Raw genomic sequence first — 16,711 nt, forward strand, 5'->3', positions numbered from 1 at the left:
ATGAAGGTGAGAGGTCATAGGTCACGGGTGGCTACTGATTTCAGGTTTTTGTTGTCCACTACAATGAAGTGAGGCATCTGTCTCAAATAAAGAATGTTCATATGTATCAGGAACATTCAAATATTTACTATAGACTATAGACCTTATGTAGCACCTCCCCTCTTCAGCATGCACTCATTGTGTTCCGTCTTCTGGTTTGTATTTCCACAGCATGAAGGTAAGATCTTACGGATTTATAAATGAAGCGCTCGTTTTAAAATTCTCCCGGTCTACTGACATATGTTGTGCTATCCGCTTCAAACATTACAATGCTTCGTTTACTCTATAATAAGTAAATTCACTTCATCAGCCAATTACTCTTCGAAAGTGATGCCATAGAAATATACAGACCTAATATTCAAAGACAAAATTCTAAAGATGGCTGCATGCTTGTTTCTCTTGCGCATAAGGTCTATAGATGCTGCAGAAATATAAACCATCTGAGGGTTTTCGCACCTGAGTCCTATTTAAAAGAACCAAACTCAGATCTCTCGAAGTGGAACAAGACAGACTCAGATCTCTTTATGTTCACACTGTCCCTGCCCCTGAAAGAGGACTCTTTTCGGTCTACTTAAAGGCACAGTATGTAAGAATTTTGGATTAAAATATTAACAACAAAAAAACACTAGAACAATGTTATATATTTTGTTCACTTGTGTACTTACATTATCCCAAATGTTTCCAACAATGTTTAAATCCAGAGAAATGTGCAATTTTAACCAGTGTAACTTCCCTCCTCATGGCGTCACCTGTCAGTGGCACCATGTCCGCGTTATCCTCGGTTTCCGCTTTTACTGCCATAGAAACCATGGCAACACAGTGAGCCTCATGAAAAAATGTGGAAGTCGTAGTTGTAGCATTAGCTCGCCACTCTGTTGCTGTTATCGTTTGCAGCAGGTTCTGTCGCCAAAGATAACTCCAAGAACGTAAACGTACAGGTTAATCAAATCATTTGGAGAGATCTTCAAACAGAATTAGCCGTGATGAATAGTGCAATTTGTACGGAGGCCTTGATGACCAAACGAAAGGGTAATTTGCGAATGGGGAAAATCAAGTGAGCCAAGAGCGCTCAGACCCCTGAAGAGGACCATGTGTGAAAGCACCCAGATCTTCAGATTTTTTCTTTGCTCTAATGGGAGATTAGTCATGTGTGAGAACAGGCACCATGAATGAAGTGGCGTGTAATTTCATTAAAAAGCATGAAGTTGTCTTGGTGTGTGGTGTGTGTCAGAGAGCCCCATAAATCGACTTAATCTTACAAGAAAAGGTCACATTTCACCCCAAAATCAAAAGGATAAAAAAGAAAGAATTTGGCAAAGAAAACAGAGCTTTTTTTTTTTTTTTTTTTTTTTTTTTGCCAGGGTGACAGTTCTTCTTACCATAATGTATCAGGAAGTTTCACTTTGAAGGTTTTGTCGTCATTGATGATTCTCATTAAATTGTCATTACTGTAATACAATCATTTTGAACCCATACAAACGCAATACAAAAAATACATAAACAGTATAGTTTTTTTTCACATTACAGTAATGACAATTTTTGCATTATGGTAATGAGAATGGAAATGGGATTAATTGTTGTGAAAAGATAATGTTACAACTTACTGTTACAACAACAAGCTGAAATTTATATTTAAGGTTAAAAGTTAAAAAGAAACTTGATTAAACTTAAAGCAAGAGGATACAAATTTATTTACATAATGAATAATCTTAATAAATTTGTTATAATTTTCATGTTATATTATCAAAACAAAAATTTATTGAACAAGCATCATAAACAAAAATGCAGACTGTAATATTGCCTTATTTATTTTTTACAGGAATTATTTTTGCCATTATTTAAAGCTCATTTAAATTCAAACTTAAATTTAAGCTTTAAAATCACTAACACGTTTGAAGGTGATTCTCATTACTGTTATACAGTTATTTTGAATCAGTAAAAAGGCAATACCACAAATACTGTCTTGATAATACAGAATAAATGGTATGATTTTTTTTTCTTCACATTACAGTAATGACAATATTTCCATTTATTATGTTGATGGAATTACTTATTTTAAGAAATCATTTCACAACTTCAGAATTGAAATCTAAATCTTTTTGTATAATTTTAATCAGTTTTGTATAGATGTATTTGTAGATTTTCGAGATATTATAAAATGTTAAAAATGAAACTTTTCATAATGTATTTCTCTAGTGATTCATTTTTGTAAGTGGCCATGAGACACTGCAGTGTGTGTGTGTGTGTGTGTGTGTGTGTGTGTGTGTGTGTGTGTGTGTGTGTGTGTGTGTGTGTGTGTGTGTGCAAGAAGAGCACACAGAGGAGCTTTATTGGTCAATTTCCCTCCCATCCAAACCTAAAGATTTATCATCACCCATATTGACTCTTTAACTCTGACCTCTATTTCTGCCTAGTACAATGTATGCCTTGAAACAGAGACGTCTGTCTGTACTGGACAGAAATGAAATAATCAGTCTCTTTCTGTGTTTTCTCCACCCTCCTCATCCTATGACAATGAAGTGTGTCCATTCATGACAACTGCTCATCCCCAGCTGTCTGCACTTGTCTGGCATGTGCCCTATGACATTAGTGGACAGAGCAATGGGCTGTTTTCTGGGGTAACGCAATGCTTTACCCTGATGTGAGGGTCCAGGGGTGACGATCTGGCGTGTGCCTGAGCTAAGTTTTCCGCTTTATGAATTTCTGAAGCTTTTGGGCCAGTCATTTTGTCCTGCTCTCCCTCTGGGATATAGCTGTGATTGTGGCTGGAATTACATCACTGAAATTCCAATATGCCCAGGGTGGAATTTCAGCTTCTTACAAAGTTTTTTTTTTTTTTTACCAAAGTTTCCAAGAGAATCCTTTCAGTTGAGAACAATTTACATCTATTCTTTTATCTCACAATCTTCCCCCTCACAACCCCAATGTCAAGGTTCACCCACTATATTGTGTGGCAAGAGTGTGTCCGGATGACATCACTGACATTCAAAGAAGTTCATTGGCTGGTGAAGTTAATGAGAAGTGGCGGACTGGCGGTTATAGACCATGTTAACCAGGAATCTTTTAGGGGCGCAATTATTTTATACTTTTAAAGAAGAAGATATTCAAATATTATTCAAATAACAAGTAGAAATTTATTTAACAAGCATAAAAAAGCCTCAAAAATCAATCTTTTTCCCACTGTAATGTTGCCTTCTTGTTTATTTTATAGTGATTTACTTAGCCATCGTCTAGCACTCACTTGATAGTTCACCCAAAAATAAAAATTCTGTCATTAATTACTCACCCTCATGTCGTTCCAAACCCATAAGACCTTTGTTCATCTTCGGAACACAAATTAAGATATTTTTTATGAAATCCAATGGGAGGGCTCTAAAAAAAAAAAAAATAAAAAAAAATAAAGTGTTACCATGTTAACATTAGGCCTGGTAAGCTTTCAAGTTCAAATTTATTTTAAAACAGATCTCAAAATACATTTATTTGTCTAAATACCACTAAGTAATCTGTCTCAGAAAAAGGAAATATTCTTGACTTTTAACTGACAGGAAGCCCTAAAGATCATGAGTGGCAGTGAACAGAATTTATGCATTAGCACTTAATTAAATCAGGTAGTAAATCAGGTTGAAGATCAGATTTCCTTGCCAGTGAGCTTTGACTCTGACCAGTGGATGACATTGTTAACTTACCCTAGACTAGGTTAACTTGGTGATTAGAGGGACAATTTGACTCTGTTGACATGATACAGACTGTACGATTTTCTGGCTTGTGATTATAACAATAGTGAGAGAAGGATTTGAAAGAGGAAGGAAAAAGTTGCAGCAAAAGAAAAAAAGGATGAAAACATAAGAGAACTGAAAACAGGAAAGCAGAAGAAAAGACAGATGTGTATCAGGAGACACAGATTTAGTGGCGAGGGGGAGAAAGCATATGTACAGAAGCGTTTGTGGTCGATAATAGAGATGGAGTTTCTCAGCTGCACTCTCAGGTTACTCACACTGACCTTTTGTGAGCGGTATCACATTTTGCTGCAGAGAACAAGCATCCACACGAACAACACACTACATATTCTGCTCTCCTCTCCAGCTTGACAAGGCATGTAGCTGCGTATATTCCCAATAAACATAATGACACAGTCAGATCTCGCTTACAGGAAATACTTTTTCTATACCATCATCTTCTCATTATAGACTTTCTCAATCAAACAGTCGTGATTGAGAAAACGAATTATATGTCTGTGTGTGGGTTTTTTTTCTGATTTTGCTGTCACAGGCATACATGATTACAGTAATGCACACGTGCAGACTATTATGCCATAAAATGTGTTAGAATGGAGACTGTTTTTGCCCAGGCCTGTTCTCTTTTGTTGCTCATACTGTATGGGATGTTCTGTAACATTATAATGCAACTTCGATGAAAATGGAAAACACAGTTATTGCCATTATCCCAAACACAACTGTCTACACTGGAAGTGACCACAGCCCAATGCTAGGGTGTTCTGGGTGGCTACTAGGGCGTTGCTAGGTGGTTTCTCACACCAAGAACGAAAACTGTAATTATAACTATGAACAGATTTTAAAAATCATTGTAACTCTAATAGCAGAGTCCACACCACAAATATAACAATAATGACATAGATCGGATTGAAAGTGGTGGTGTAGACCTGGAATAATCCGATCACGGGAAAAAAATTAAGCCTATAAATGCTTGATTCTCTCTATTTTCTCAATTGGATTAAAAAATACCGTGCATTTTGCACATACAGTGCTGTGATGAGCTTACATATGTTTTATGTCATATGAACATCTGTATATTTATTTTCATCTCATGCCTTACGAAACGGTCAGTGGTTGAGACTGTAAATTTTACTAAATATTTTCTAAAAAGCTCTTTCTGACATAAATGTAAGTTTCTAAGGCAAAAAAAAAGTGATATATGCAATAACTACGGTGACATTATTGCAGTGACTTTCTCCGGATCAGATCGTGTAAACTGTGTACATGCGCTGAAGTTTTGTTTGGAATACATGTAACTCACATGTAAACCAATAACTGAAGAGACTCACTTAGTATATCAGTGGTTCTCTACTTGTTTCACTCCAAAGCTCCTCATTGTCCACAAAAATATTTGAAGGCCCGACAAATTTTTGACATTTGTTTAAAAAAAAAAAAATATTTTAGAGCTTGTGCATATCTATAAAAATGTATATTCATTATAAAATTCATGGAGTTTTACCATTTCATTAATTTATATGACTTTTCCAGGTCTAGAAATCACACTTTGAAAATTAGGCCACCTCAAAAATACAGGTTTTTGGAGACTCTGGAAACCCTGCTTCTTCAAAGGAAACAAAGTGTTCTTGGGGAGGTGAATTAAAATAAGAAATATCTTTATTTTTAGTTGTTTAAGCTTATTTTAAAGCCCTGGCCCCCTGGATGAGAATCAATGTCTTCGTTTTTTTAGATCAAAACTGTAAAAAATTTCTAACCCTCCCAAATCAAAAATTTCAACTGACCGATAACATCTACATTTTTCAATTGGCCCAAGTGAAATTCTTGTTGCAATAGTCTGTTAACATTGTCTCAATGAGAAATAATACGTCAGACTAATTGAAAAATGTAGATGTTATCGGTCACTTGAAATGTTTGACTTGGGGATGTATTTTTTTTTTACAGTGAACAGTCGATATCTAGTTTTTCATGTCATTGACAAACATATGGTGTGAGGTGCAAGCATTAATCTTTTTTCTGACAGTTACTAATGTTAGAACTATCGTCCTCTCTCTCAAGTTATGAACAATGGCAGATAAATGGGGAATTATGTGGTTTTAGATGTCGAGTGAAATTAAACTCTTGTCAAGTGCGTAGGAGGGTATGCAAGGAAAGAAACAGAAATTTTTTTACCACATATCTGAGAGGATGAAAGCAGCGGGGATGTCCCGGAATACCAAACAGTTTCAAATGAGTATTAAATCCATGAAGAGACTGCAAAGTTCCATGATATTTACAGACCTTATCTTAGTTGTGGGTAAAGAGATACTGAACCGTTATGTTTCATTGACTGATAATTAATAAGTCTTAGCCTAAGTCTTTTCAAGTTTATTTTGGTTCAGACTTGACACAAAGTGATGTTTCACAGATCAGATGTTGGAATGGTAAGTTGTTTTCTCTGTAACTAGTCCATCTTTGTCTACAAGTTTGATCCATTCAGGTTGATTTGTGGACCGTTTACAATCATGAATGCCAGGCATTGTTACATTGTCAGGTTGCCAGTATTTATGCCTCTGAACATCCACTGATACAGTATTTGTGTGTATAAGAACAATATGTAAATGTGCTTCAGAAACAACAAAAGTATAATAAACTAAAGAGGGACAGAGCAGAACTGTGTAGATGAGTGAGTAACGTCTTTATGAAGCTGAGGATAACCGGCCGACTAAAGGTCAACCATGCATGAGAGAGATGTGATGGAGAGATAATGGAAGAGAAAGAAAGCAATACGGAGAGTCAGAGGAGTTACAGAGACATGGGTATGGAGGGGGATTGTTTCTTGACAAAGAACATCTCTGTCCATGTTGGTGTCTGGTGTCCCTTCTCCAGTGATTCAATATGTGTGAGTGAGTATGTGCTTATGGACTGGCATATTATCCAGAGATTTCAGGAGGAAAAGGAAGCGGATATGAATTGAGAAATTGAATTTCGGCCTGTTTACCTGCAAACACAATTCAAAGCCTCATAAGATACTCAAATATTGTTTTCAAGACAATACACTAGTGGCATCTGTTAAGGTCGAGATTAGATTGTCATTCACTTCATAGGGTTGTAGTTCTTTCCCTCATCCTTATAGCCATTAAGTACACAGACTTATACCTTTGTCGATTTGTCTGATTTTTAAATACTTTTTTTAGGGATGCTCCGATAATGATTTTTGCAGCCGAAACGGACTACCGATTTCTTGTCATCATGATCGGCCGATACCAATCCTGATCCTGATTATTCAAGCTGTATATATAAGTGATATGTAAAATCTTTGTTGGCTATCGCTTTTAACCCCTTACACCTGAAGGCATTTTAATGATTTCATGTGATTTCAAGTGGCATACTTACTTTTAGTACCTCTACAAAAAACAACAACAAGGTATCATCAAGTACATGGTTTCATTTGATAGAAAACCTTTTAGAATTTGGAAGAAAAATATAACACTGCTGAGAAAACCTCAGAAAAAGTAATGCAATTTATTTATTTATTTTGTGATTATTCATGCTTGACATGATGCCTATTAAGTATATATGACAGGTCATAAAATCATAGGTCATAGTTTTTGATGATCGTGCACTCCTATTCTATGACGCATAGTAAATCAAGACCTGTCAATTTGAGAGATCAGTCCAATCCAAGTGCGCTCCAGCTGTAAAACAGTGTCCGATTGTTCTCCACACTTTATAGCTTTAGCCAAGCAGCATGTCGTGTCACTCTGTGAGGATTTTCTCAAGATCTACGCTTCATGTTATGTTGTGTCTGAGCTCGTTTGAATTGAGACAACCTGCTCTAAATAACGTTGTGTGATTTACTCTGGTTTACTAATGTTTCGTGAAGTTACAAAGCAGAAAGTGGCACAAAAGCCTTATCTGTATACTGTTTACATGTGCGTCGGCAGAAACTTTTTACGGTTCTACCAATTTACTCCTGAGTTATAGAATGTGATTATCGCCCGTTGCGGCCGATCGATCTGAGCATCCCTAACTTATTTGCTTCAAAGCAAAATTTGTAATGCTGTCTTTCACCTCGTATCTGGTTGTTATCGCACTATATAGTGCAACCCACTTTTTGAGTGGCCTTGGCTCTGGAAGTTTCCATAGGAATCTTTAAAAAGTATTTGTTATATAGTATGAGTTATAAGCCATGAATCAGCAACTGGCTGGAACTACCCCAGAACACCCTAGCAATCAAATAGCCGCATGCTATGTTTCTAACTTGAAACAATACAATTAGAAAAAAATATTCGTATGTAAATTGTTACATTCAATTCCATGCAACAATATTGTTTCAAAACTATTTCTACAGAATTTTATTCTACTTGTGTTTCATGAATGAGGTCAGTTACAATGCTGGCCACAAAACAAGCTCACATGCCCAAAATTCCCTCCAAAATGTTTCATTCTGCCGTACTTTGATCAATAAATCCATACCCAACATTCCCTAGAGTATGGCCCTTCCCCCAAACCAAACCCCAAATGACCCCCCCATCCCCCTACAGCCAGAATATCTAATGATCTCCAATGTGTCTGTCCATCTGTCTATGGTATAACTTTCACCACACACACACACACACACACACACACACACACACACACACACACACACACACACACACACACACACACACACACACACACACACACACACACACACACACACCCACACACACACACACACACACACACACACACACAGAGACACAGAGTAGCCCTGGGCGAGGCCTGTCCTACTTGGGCTGAACTTATACCTCTCGAATCTAATCATAGTCTCCTGCACTATCTGAGTGTCCATTAGGTTTGACTCAGGACAACGCCTGTTTATTACGGCCCCCAATTGAATCAAAGATAATCCAATCAAAACAATAATTTTTTTAGCTTGCCGACGAACAGAGCTGACAGGGCCAAGACAAAGCAGTCTTAGTTCTAATGTGCTTTTACTCAATTTTACATTATTCTCTGGGCTGTTTTTGTGTCTTTTATTTTGGATTAGTTTTAGTAACTAATGGCAACCTAGATGGAATCTGTAAACTTTTTCCACAAATGTATTACTACACATTTTAGTAGAACTTTTATCAGACAAACAAATTAGCCATAATGTTAAGTAATAAAACATGCAGGGAATGTGTAGAACTTTCAGTGGAAAGTTTTCCAATTCTGTGGAAATGAGCAGTGGGCACAGATTCCATGTATAGGCCAGCTAATGCTGTAACTAACTTGACCCTAAAATAAATAGTTTTTTCCAACATTTTTCTAAATATCTTCTTTGGTGCATACATTTTAGAACAACATGAGGGTGAGTTGACAGTGAAAGACATGAATTATCCCTTTAAATTACTAACTTAAACACAAAAAAAAACGTATTCAAGCAAAACTTTATATATACACACAGTATGTGCAATATTTCATCTTTTATGTAAATTGCGTTATTGAATTGCATGAATGCTCCCCTAGTATCGCTGTTAACTCAATCCTTCCCTGGCTTATTGTGGCTGATTTGGAATAACAACTACATGATTTTATATGCACTTGTAACTTGCTTTAGAAACCTCTTATGCCATTTCACATACTTAAACAGCTTTTTAGCAACTAACAGATTTTGTAAATGTCTTTTTCTTTGTCTTTGTCCCTTTCCTCCAACAGAGGTAGATACTCCTAACAGCTCAACCTCTCCTTCTCCTCCTCCTATTCCATATGTTACACCTGTTCCTTCCCTTCCTACTTTTTCTTCTCCTGCTCCATCAGTTGTCTCGTATACAGACAAGTCTCCACCCAACAGTCCTACGGAGAGCGTGACCACGGCTGACCCTGGGCTGAAGAGACTCCATGGGCTGAGCGACAACCTCATTCCCATCTACACCTCCATACTGGCTGCAGTGTTGTTGGGCCTGGTGGCCTTCATCATCTTTAAACGGTGAGGAGGATCGGAATTATTCTCTCCCTGTGATGTTTTTTATCTCCACTCACAAAGCACAGTGCTATGTAGGCTTTAGTTCAGCTATTTTTATAAAGGAAAAAAAGAAGTAAAGGAAAAAAAAAACCCTTCTAGGCTGTTTTTCCATCTGATCCATCACGAGCGCATTGTTTATTTTGTGGGGTAAAACAAAGTCAGATTTCATTTCTGATTGGATGAAGCACATTCAAAACCTTAAGTGAAAATGGCAATATAATAATCAAGACAGCATATTCAAATATGCAGAATAACAACTATAAGTTTTCCCAGACTGAAAATTAAAAGAAGGCCGTTTTCTGAGCAGACACAGATGGAGGTTGTGGAGGAAGGGGTCATAAAATACTAAAATCACTGCTGGAGGGTAACATTGACCCGCTTTGGTTCCTTTAGGGTGTGAACGTCCTTGTGCTTTCAAATCATTGCTTGTTTGGGTGGTCCTACATCTCAATTTCTGGCTCAACCAATGGGGTGTGTTCGGGCGGGACTAGATGGTCTGAACAATGGCAGAACGTGGAAAAGTGGTGTAGAAATGTCAGACTTTAGGTTAGAAGTGAATACTGATTTTAGCCACGTTTCTACCGCAGGAACTTTCCCCAGGAACTAGGAACTAGAACTTCCCCAGGATGGGTGATACTCGGTGTGTTTCGACCACAGGGACCAGTGTCTAAATTAAGTTCTGGGTAAAAATGTCCCCCTCAGAAAGGCCTGCTCACGAGGTAGTACTTTTTCAAAGACCAGGAACTTTCGGGGGTGGGACTTGGGCGCTGAACATGCTGATTGGTTGAGTTCACGCAGCGTTTTGATTGGTTGAATCCACGCAGCATTTTATTTCAACCACCATTTTTAAAAGTCTGTTGCGGTGCGTGCAGTAAGTTGTTTGCTATTCGAATCAACAATGGAGTTTAAAAAATACGACCGATAGACAGACGACGAGGTTCAGGCTTTATTAAGCTTATATGCGGAGGGCGAAAACCAGCGGGAACTGGACAGTCGTGCGCAGTCCTACGTCACCGGACTAATTTGCCTTATCTTCACCGTAGAACACGATGGAAATGCAGAAAGCAACAGGTCTGGGGGAAATATTTGAAAAAAAAGTTCCTGGGGCAAATTGTTCCGGGTAATTTCAGTGGAAACACGCCATTTGATAATAAAAGCTTCTGATGTTTGCCTTGATGTCTTTCAGGTGGAACAGTTGTAAGCAGAATAAGCAAGGAGCCAATAACAGAGCGTGCAGTGCAAACCCCAGTCAGACTCCTTCTCCTGAGGGAGAGAAACTCCACAGTGACAGCGGCATCTCAGTGGACAGTCAGAGCCTGCAGGAGGGCCAGGGGCCTCCACATACAGGTACAAACTTTTAGGTCATGGGTTCATCAACCTACAGTAATCGCTGGCAAGTGAGCGAGAGAGGTGTATGTTTTTTATTAAGATAAAGTACCTGGCACCTGCATACAGATCTACATTTTGAGGTAATAATTCCTCATAGTAACACAGCTTGTTTTATTAAGTTAGAAACTACTATTAAAGTGTGAGAATTAAACTGCGCAAGTCTATGAAACCGGACCGCTCTGAAAAACCATTAGTGCGACCACTGCACATCACGAACCACTGAAAGCATGACGCAGATCCTAACAATAGATGTATCAACAAGTTAAGTCCGTTTGAGTGCTTATTGTACCTTTGAGAACAAAAGAAGTTCGGGCGTGCTCAAATAAAGAGTCCTCTTAAACATAATGATGTTTGCCCGTTCATGTGTAGTGGGGTTCAGTAGGGTCACATTGGAAATATATATATATATATATATATATATATATATATATATAGACAGATTATTTCTCCTGAAACCACCCACATGCCAACAAACCAGTGAAAACACAAAACAATAATGACGATTCATAACAATATTATAAGCTCTTGTGGATCCACTCACCCAAATCCCTCTGTAACTGGCACAGAAAATTACCATCACTTGGCAAATAAATAATTTACGGACAGTTACACGTGTAACATCCCCAACATTTTATTATGTAAGCTTTATGTTATACCTGAAATGATAAGGGACTTTAATGTTGGTTAGCCAGTCCCTGAACTCTCTGTAGGAATACAGAGCATTCATAGCTTATATGGACTGCACACCACACCCCTGCTGGATAGTTTGGTATGTTAATGGAATTGACAATGTTAATGTATTTGGCTTTGACAGACTAGATCTGCTACGCATGCTGCTGATGTTACTGCTGCTGTTGCAGAGCAAGTACAGTGAAATGCTTCTTTGTAGTCTTGTTTTAACTATATTAATCCAGATGGATAAATGTATTCTCTTTGTTTTAGTGGTAAAGATAGATGGAAGTTCAGCCCTGTCCTTGCCCTTACACACACGGGAGGAGGTTGAGAAACTGCTAAATTGTACCTGTGAAGGGGAGGAGTCAGGGGCCAATGAGGAAACCGACTGGTGCAGTCTGGCAGGGCTACTTGGATACAAAGAAGAACACATTGCTAATTTCAAGCAGGAAGAGAGGCCCATCCAGGCCCTTCTGTCTCATTGGGCGAGCCAGGATTCGGCTAATATTGATACGCTTTGTACAGCACTGAAGAAGATCAATAGGGAGGATATTGCGCAGAGCATCACTGTCAAACCAACTGCTACATCCACCGTATGAGAGAACAAACACGCACGCTCACAAAGTCACACTTTCAAGTGTGCTCCCAAATACACACCTTACATTGCCTTCAGCATACTTCGATGTTGATGTATCACTGGTGAAGTTGTATCAATATATCTTTAACTTTATGCTGTAAACTCAAGTGCCGTTTCCCTTTAAACCTTTGATTATGACCAAACTATGTGCAAATAATGCATGTTCCTTTAATTTGAGGAAAGGATATTCATGTGTTTCCTGAAGATATTCAGGACACATTTCAATACAGCAAATATACAAACTACACGCCACATCCAACTTTATCCTACCAATAATTTCTCTTAATACGTTTTTTTTTTAAATCATTCTACAATTTCATTTGTCTGCCTCTATACAGTATAGAAACTGCTATGTAACATCCATAACGCATATGCTAATGATATGTCAAATGTGGCCAGGTCAGTCATTTGCTAAGTGTACCATATCCACTGATTATATCGCATCAGAGCTTGACCCCACATGTACACAGTTGATGTTGTGCTCCTGTGCTTTAAATACTACCAGTGAGAGTATGAGGAGAAGGACCAGTCATAGAAAAATGAAAAAGATAAATCACAATGCTCAATTTGGAGGCTGTAGAAATGTTTATCTAGAAGAGTTTTTCTGTTATATGAGCTAAAGAAAGCTAGATTTATGATGCCATTGTTGTCAGTTTATTGTTGATTTGATTGTAAACTAAACCACGATTTACTTCTTGCTATTGTTAGTGCCAGCCAGGTAGTATTAGGTGTCGCGGTTTGGTTGGAAGGCAAGAAGAGTTGAGGTGAGGATCTAAACGCTAGCTATATATTTATTAAATGAGAACAAAAAACACTCTTGAACACAGGAGAACAGGAACACTGGAAACCCACAGGAGCAAACTAAAACATTGAAAACACAGGTCTATCCACCTTTTTCTTACGCCTCATGACGTTTTGCATGAATTATGGGAGAACCTATTTTAAAGCATTCGTGTGAAAACAAACCTGGAATGAATCGTGAGGATTTGGCAAGAAAAACAAAAGATTCTTTGTGCATTCCAGTGAATTATTCATGGGATGAATTGCAAATTAAATTTTAATGGAACAAACCACAAATGCAAAGTATATGCTGTCTTTTTTCAGAGGAATACAAAGGTAAAAAAGCAATAATTCAGCAACTGAAGAGAGCTCTTGCCATAGATATTCTTATATACCATGTCACATACCAAGCATTAGGTTATTCTCCTGACATCTGAAAATAGAACATGAAGGAAATTTCACAGCTCGTTCAGTCAAACTGACAGATAAAGATTATTTGTAGCGCAACTTTATGATTTGAAATGATTTGTTTCAGTCTTTTTGAGTGGAACTTCCCCAAACCAGAAGTGCCTCCCATAATCTAAAACGCAGTAGGCTTATTAGGAAAAAGGTGGATATAAATACAATAAACAAGCAACTAAACAAGACACAGGTGAACATAATCAGAAACTATATAGAAACAAGTGAGAACCTAATTGGAATTCATCACAACCAAGAAAAAAGGAACTAAACATAGGAACTACAGGAACCGTGGAGTGAAATCAAAATAAGTCCTTGAACAAACATTAACAAAATTAGATTAGACAGTAGGGTGTTGTGACATTCTCTAGCATTTATTGTGTACATTTATGGGTCTTTGAAGCAACTCTGAGATGTGATGTGATGAGATGTCAACTGCATTTCTTGGTCAACCCACTTGGTAACAGAGAGGAACCTTTTTGGTAAGAGTTAAACCATCATGAAGATGTTAAATCAGATGTGACGCAGAGAGATGAAATGGTCGGGAAAAAAAGAGAGAAACATCAGAGAGAGGTCAAACTACAGGAGGACACTGTCTCTTTATCAGATGCTTTCTGATGCCAGATGACAGGATGTTGAGTTTTGTTAAAAACAGTGGTAATAAATTATCTTATTCCAAATCTAAACTAGATCTTTACAGTTTCTGAAGATTTATTTGCCCGTGGGTGATTGCTAGGTCTTGATATGGCTTGGGTCCTCCAATTGAAAACTGTTAGTCCAAATTCTAAGTCTAAATTATAGAAAAAATCTTGATTGATGTATAATTTATGCCAAAGTTTAGTCAGACATCTTACTCAAAGTATGAGCAATAATATAAGTGATGGCGACATAAACAGACACCACTTAAGTATGTTCATTGTATGATGTCTGCATCTTTTTGGGCAGGTGACTGAGAACATTCTAGAATTAATAAGCATGAGGTTTTGTCGTCCTGGTGGTCCGGCTGAAAGATGATAGCGGTTTCTTTTTCTTTTTTACTTTTTTCTTTTTTTCTTTATTACAGCGGTAACCAGACACTGGTCACTACCTGGCTCAGGTTATCACCATGACAAAAGCACTTGGCCATGCAGTCTGTGACCCAGATAGAAAAATGTTAAAGATACAAGACACAAATACACCCATAAACACAGAACAAAGAAACAAGCTTCCCTGTAAAATTAACCACTGACTGATATGACCGTCAAGGGTGATTAAACGAGGCTCTTTTGAAGGCATAATACAGGGTTCCCACGGTCATGGAAAACCTGGCTGTATCAGGGAATTTTAAAAAGTGGATTGGTCGTTGATTGGTCAACTCAACAACTCATATCTTTTGTGTTTATTGTAATGTTGGACTCTTAAGATTCAGCAACATGTTAATGGATACTGTACCAAGAATTGAAGTGATCCAATGTAACTTTTTGGGTTTGCAACTGATATAGGTTCAAATACTGAAGTTGGTGATACAGTGCTGTTTTCGATGACAAGTAAATCAATTCAAAAGAAATCTCCAGGGATTTATAATTTCTCAGGGTTTGTGTGGAGATTTGCCCATCTGTCAATGTTCCATGTTGTTATGTCGTCAGTATCAGTGGCCTTATGATGGAGTGTTATGGAAGCACTAGCTGAAGTTAACTTCAGCACAGACATTTGGACTCAAAGAGCTTTTTTACAAGTATGGAAGAAGGTCAGTTTGAGAGGGGAGAAGTGTTGGATTTACTTGTTATGCAGAATATATGAAACATTAAAATTCTGTAGCTGCATGATTGTCAGTATTCATAGATTCTTGTGATGTCCATTCAGTTTGAAAAGCAATGCAGCTGCGTACATTATTCATATTTTTGAATATTAAATACTGATTAACTTTTTTTTTTTTCTTTTTTTTTTGTCTATACATTTTTGGAAAACTTCAAACATATTGTAATTTGTATCTTAAAATGAAGGCATTCTCCATTTCTGGATGTGAATTTTTTCTCTTTTTAATTCATTTTAAATCTCTCTTTTTTTGTAGCACTTACAAAGTATAATATACATTTTGTATAACAAATACCTGAGATTAATATCAGGTCAGTGTTGTTTTTGTTCTGTTTAGTATGTACATAATTTTTCTTTGTGTATGATAACTGCTTTATTTTTGTCTTTATTCATAGCCTCAGAGGCTTGTTATTGGTTATTTTTTTATGTTAAATATAAGCCAATCCTGAAACCACAAACCCAACAATCTCAAAGAAAGTCACATGGTTTACTTACTCAACATTTTCCTTTATACTGTTTTGCCAATTTTGTCTTGTACAACATCATCTTTATTATTTGACAAACAAAACAAAACAGTTTTGGTTTAAATTAATTTGCAGATCATTTTTTACACAATATCAGAGTGCATATCTCTGAGATGGATGTTCTAATGTGGCACATTGCTCTCTGACAATCAACTAAAAACATACTTGTATAGTTGCTGGAATATGGAATTGATCAGAAACCATTAATACCCAGAGACTGAATCTTGCACTTGTTGGAGGAGCTTTGTGAGATGAGTGTGAGGAGCATGAGAGGGTGAGCAGAGGTTTTGTTGGGCTTATTTGGACACAGGTTCTGCAAGAAGAAACAATATTGAATGTTACTTGTATTTACTGTTATGTACACTGTATCATATAATTGTGAATTTACTAGAATTCATAAAGTAGGTTTAATGCAGTTACTATTACAAACAAGAAATAATAAACTAAATAAGATTGCAACTGTACATTTGTCTGATTTTTCCCCCCGCAAAAAAAAACACAAATATGCTACCAATTTAAATATACGTTTTCTTCAAATGTTAAAAGTGTTTAAATGACCTGATCATGCTGTAAGTTTTCACATATCAGGTCACTGGATCACAGGGATTTATTTTGATGAATTTCACTGGCGTTTCAGGTCTCCTTACACTGTTGAGCTCATTTTAGTTCTCACATCTGCACAAATGTCTCTGAGGATTTTGGGTATTAGGGAAAC

The 16,711-nt window shown here is 37.2% G+C and overlaps 1 protein-coding gene and 1 long non-coding RNA gene across 4 annotated transcripts in view; both read left to right on the forward strand.

Annotated features, from left to right (window-relative positions):
- Nucleotides 1-16,455, forward strand: part of ngfrb (nerve growth factor receptor b) — a 43,646-nt gene extending 27,191 nt beyond the window's left edge. The window contains exons 4-6 of one of the 2 annotated variants that reach the window (XM_082151805.1): nt 9,537-9,705; nt 10,928-11,088; nt 12,073-16,455. In XM_082151805.1, coding sequence (XP_082007931.1) covers nt 9,537-9,705; nt 10,928-11,088; nt 12,073-12,401 — 659 coding nt within the window. In that variant the 3' untranslated portion in view covers nt 12,402-16,455. Of the gene's footprint in view, nt 1-9,434; nt 9,706-10,927; nt 11,089-12,072 lie in introns of both variants that reach the window. The other variant, XM_082151804.1, reaches the window with a different exon arrangement.
- Nucleotides 1,785-8,493, forward strand: LOC309485150. 2 transcript variants are annotated; one of them, XR_014201077.1, is made up of 2 exons: nt 1,785-2,318; nt 2,351-8,493. It is a non-coding gene; the product is annotated as an uncharacterized lncRNA (long non-coding RNA). The 2 variants fall into 2 exon arrangements; XR_014201078.1 differs by having other exon boundaries at nt 1,785-2,314.
- Nucleotides 16,456-16,711: the final 256 nt, after the last annotated feature.

Source organism: Leuciscus leuciscus (genome assembly GCF_965113295.1).
Source record: "Leuciscus leuciscus genome assembly, chromosome: 21".
Lineage (NCBI taxonomy): Eukaryota > Metazoa > Chordata > Actinopteri > Cypriniformes > Leuciscidae > Leuciscus > Leuciscus leuciscus.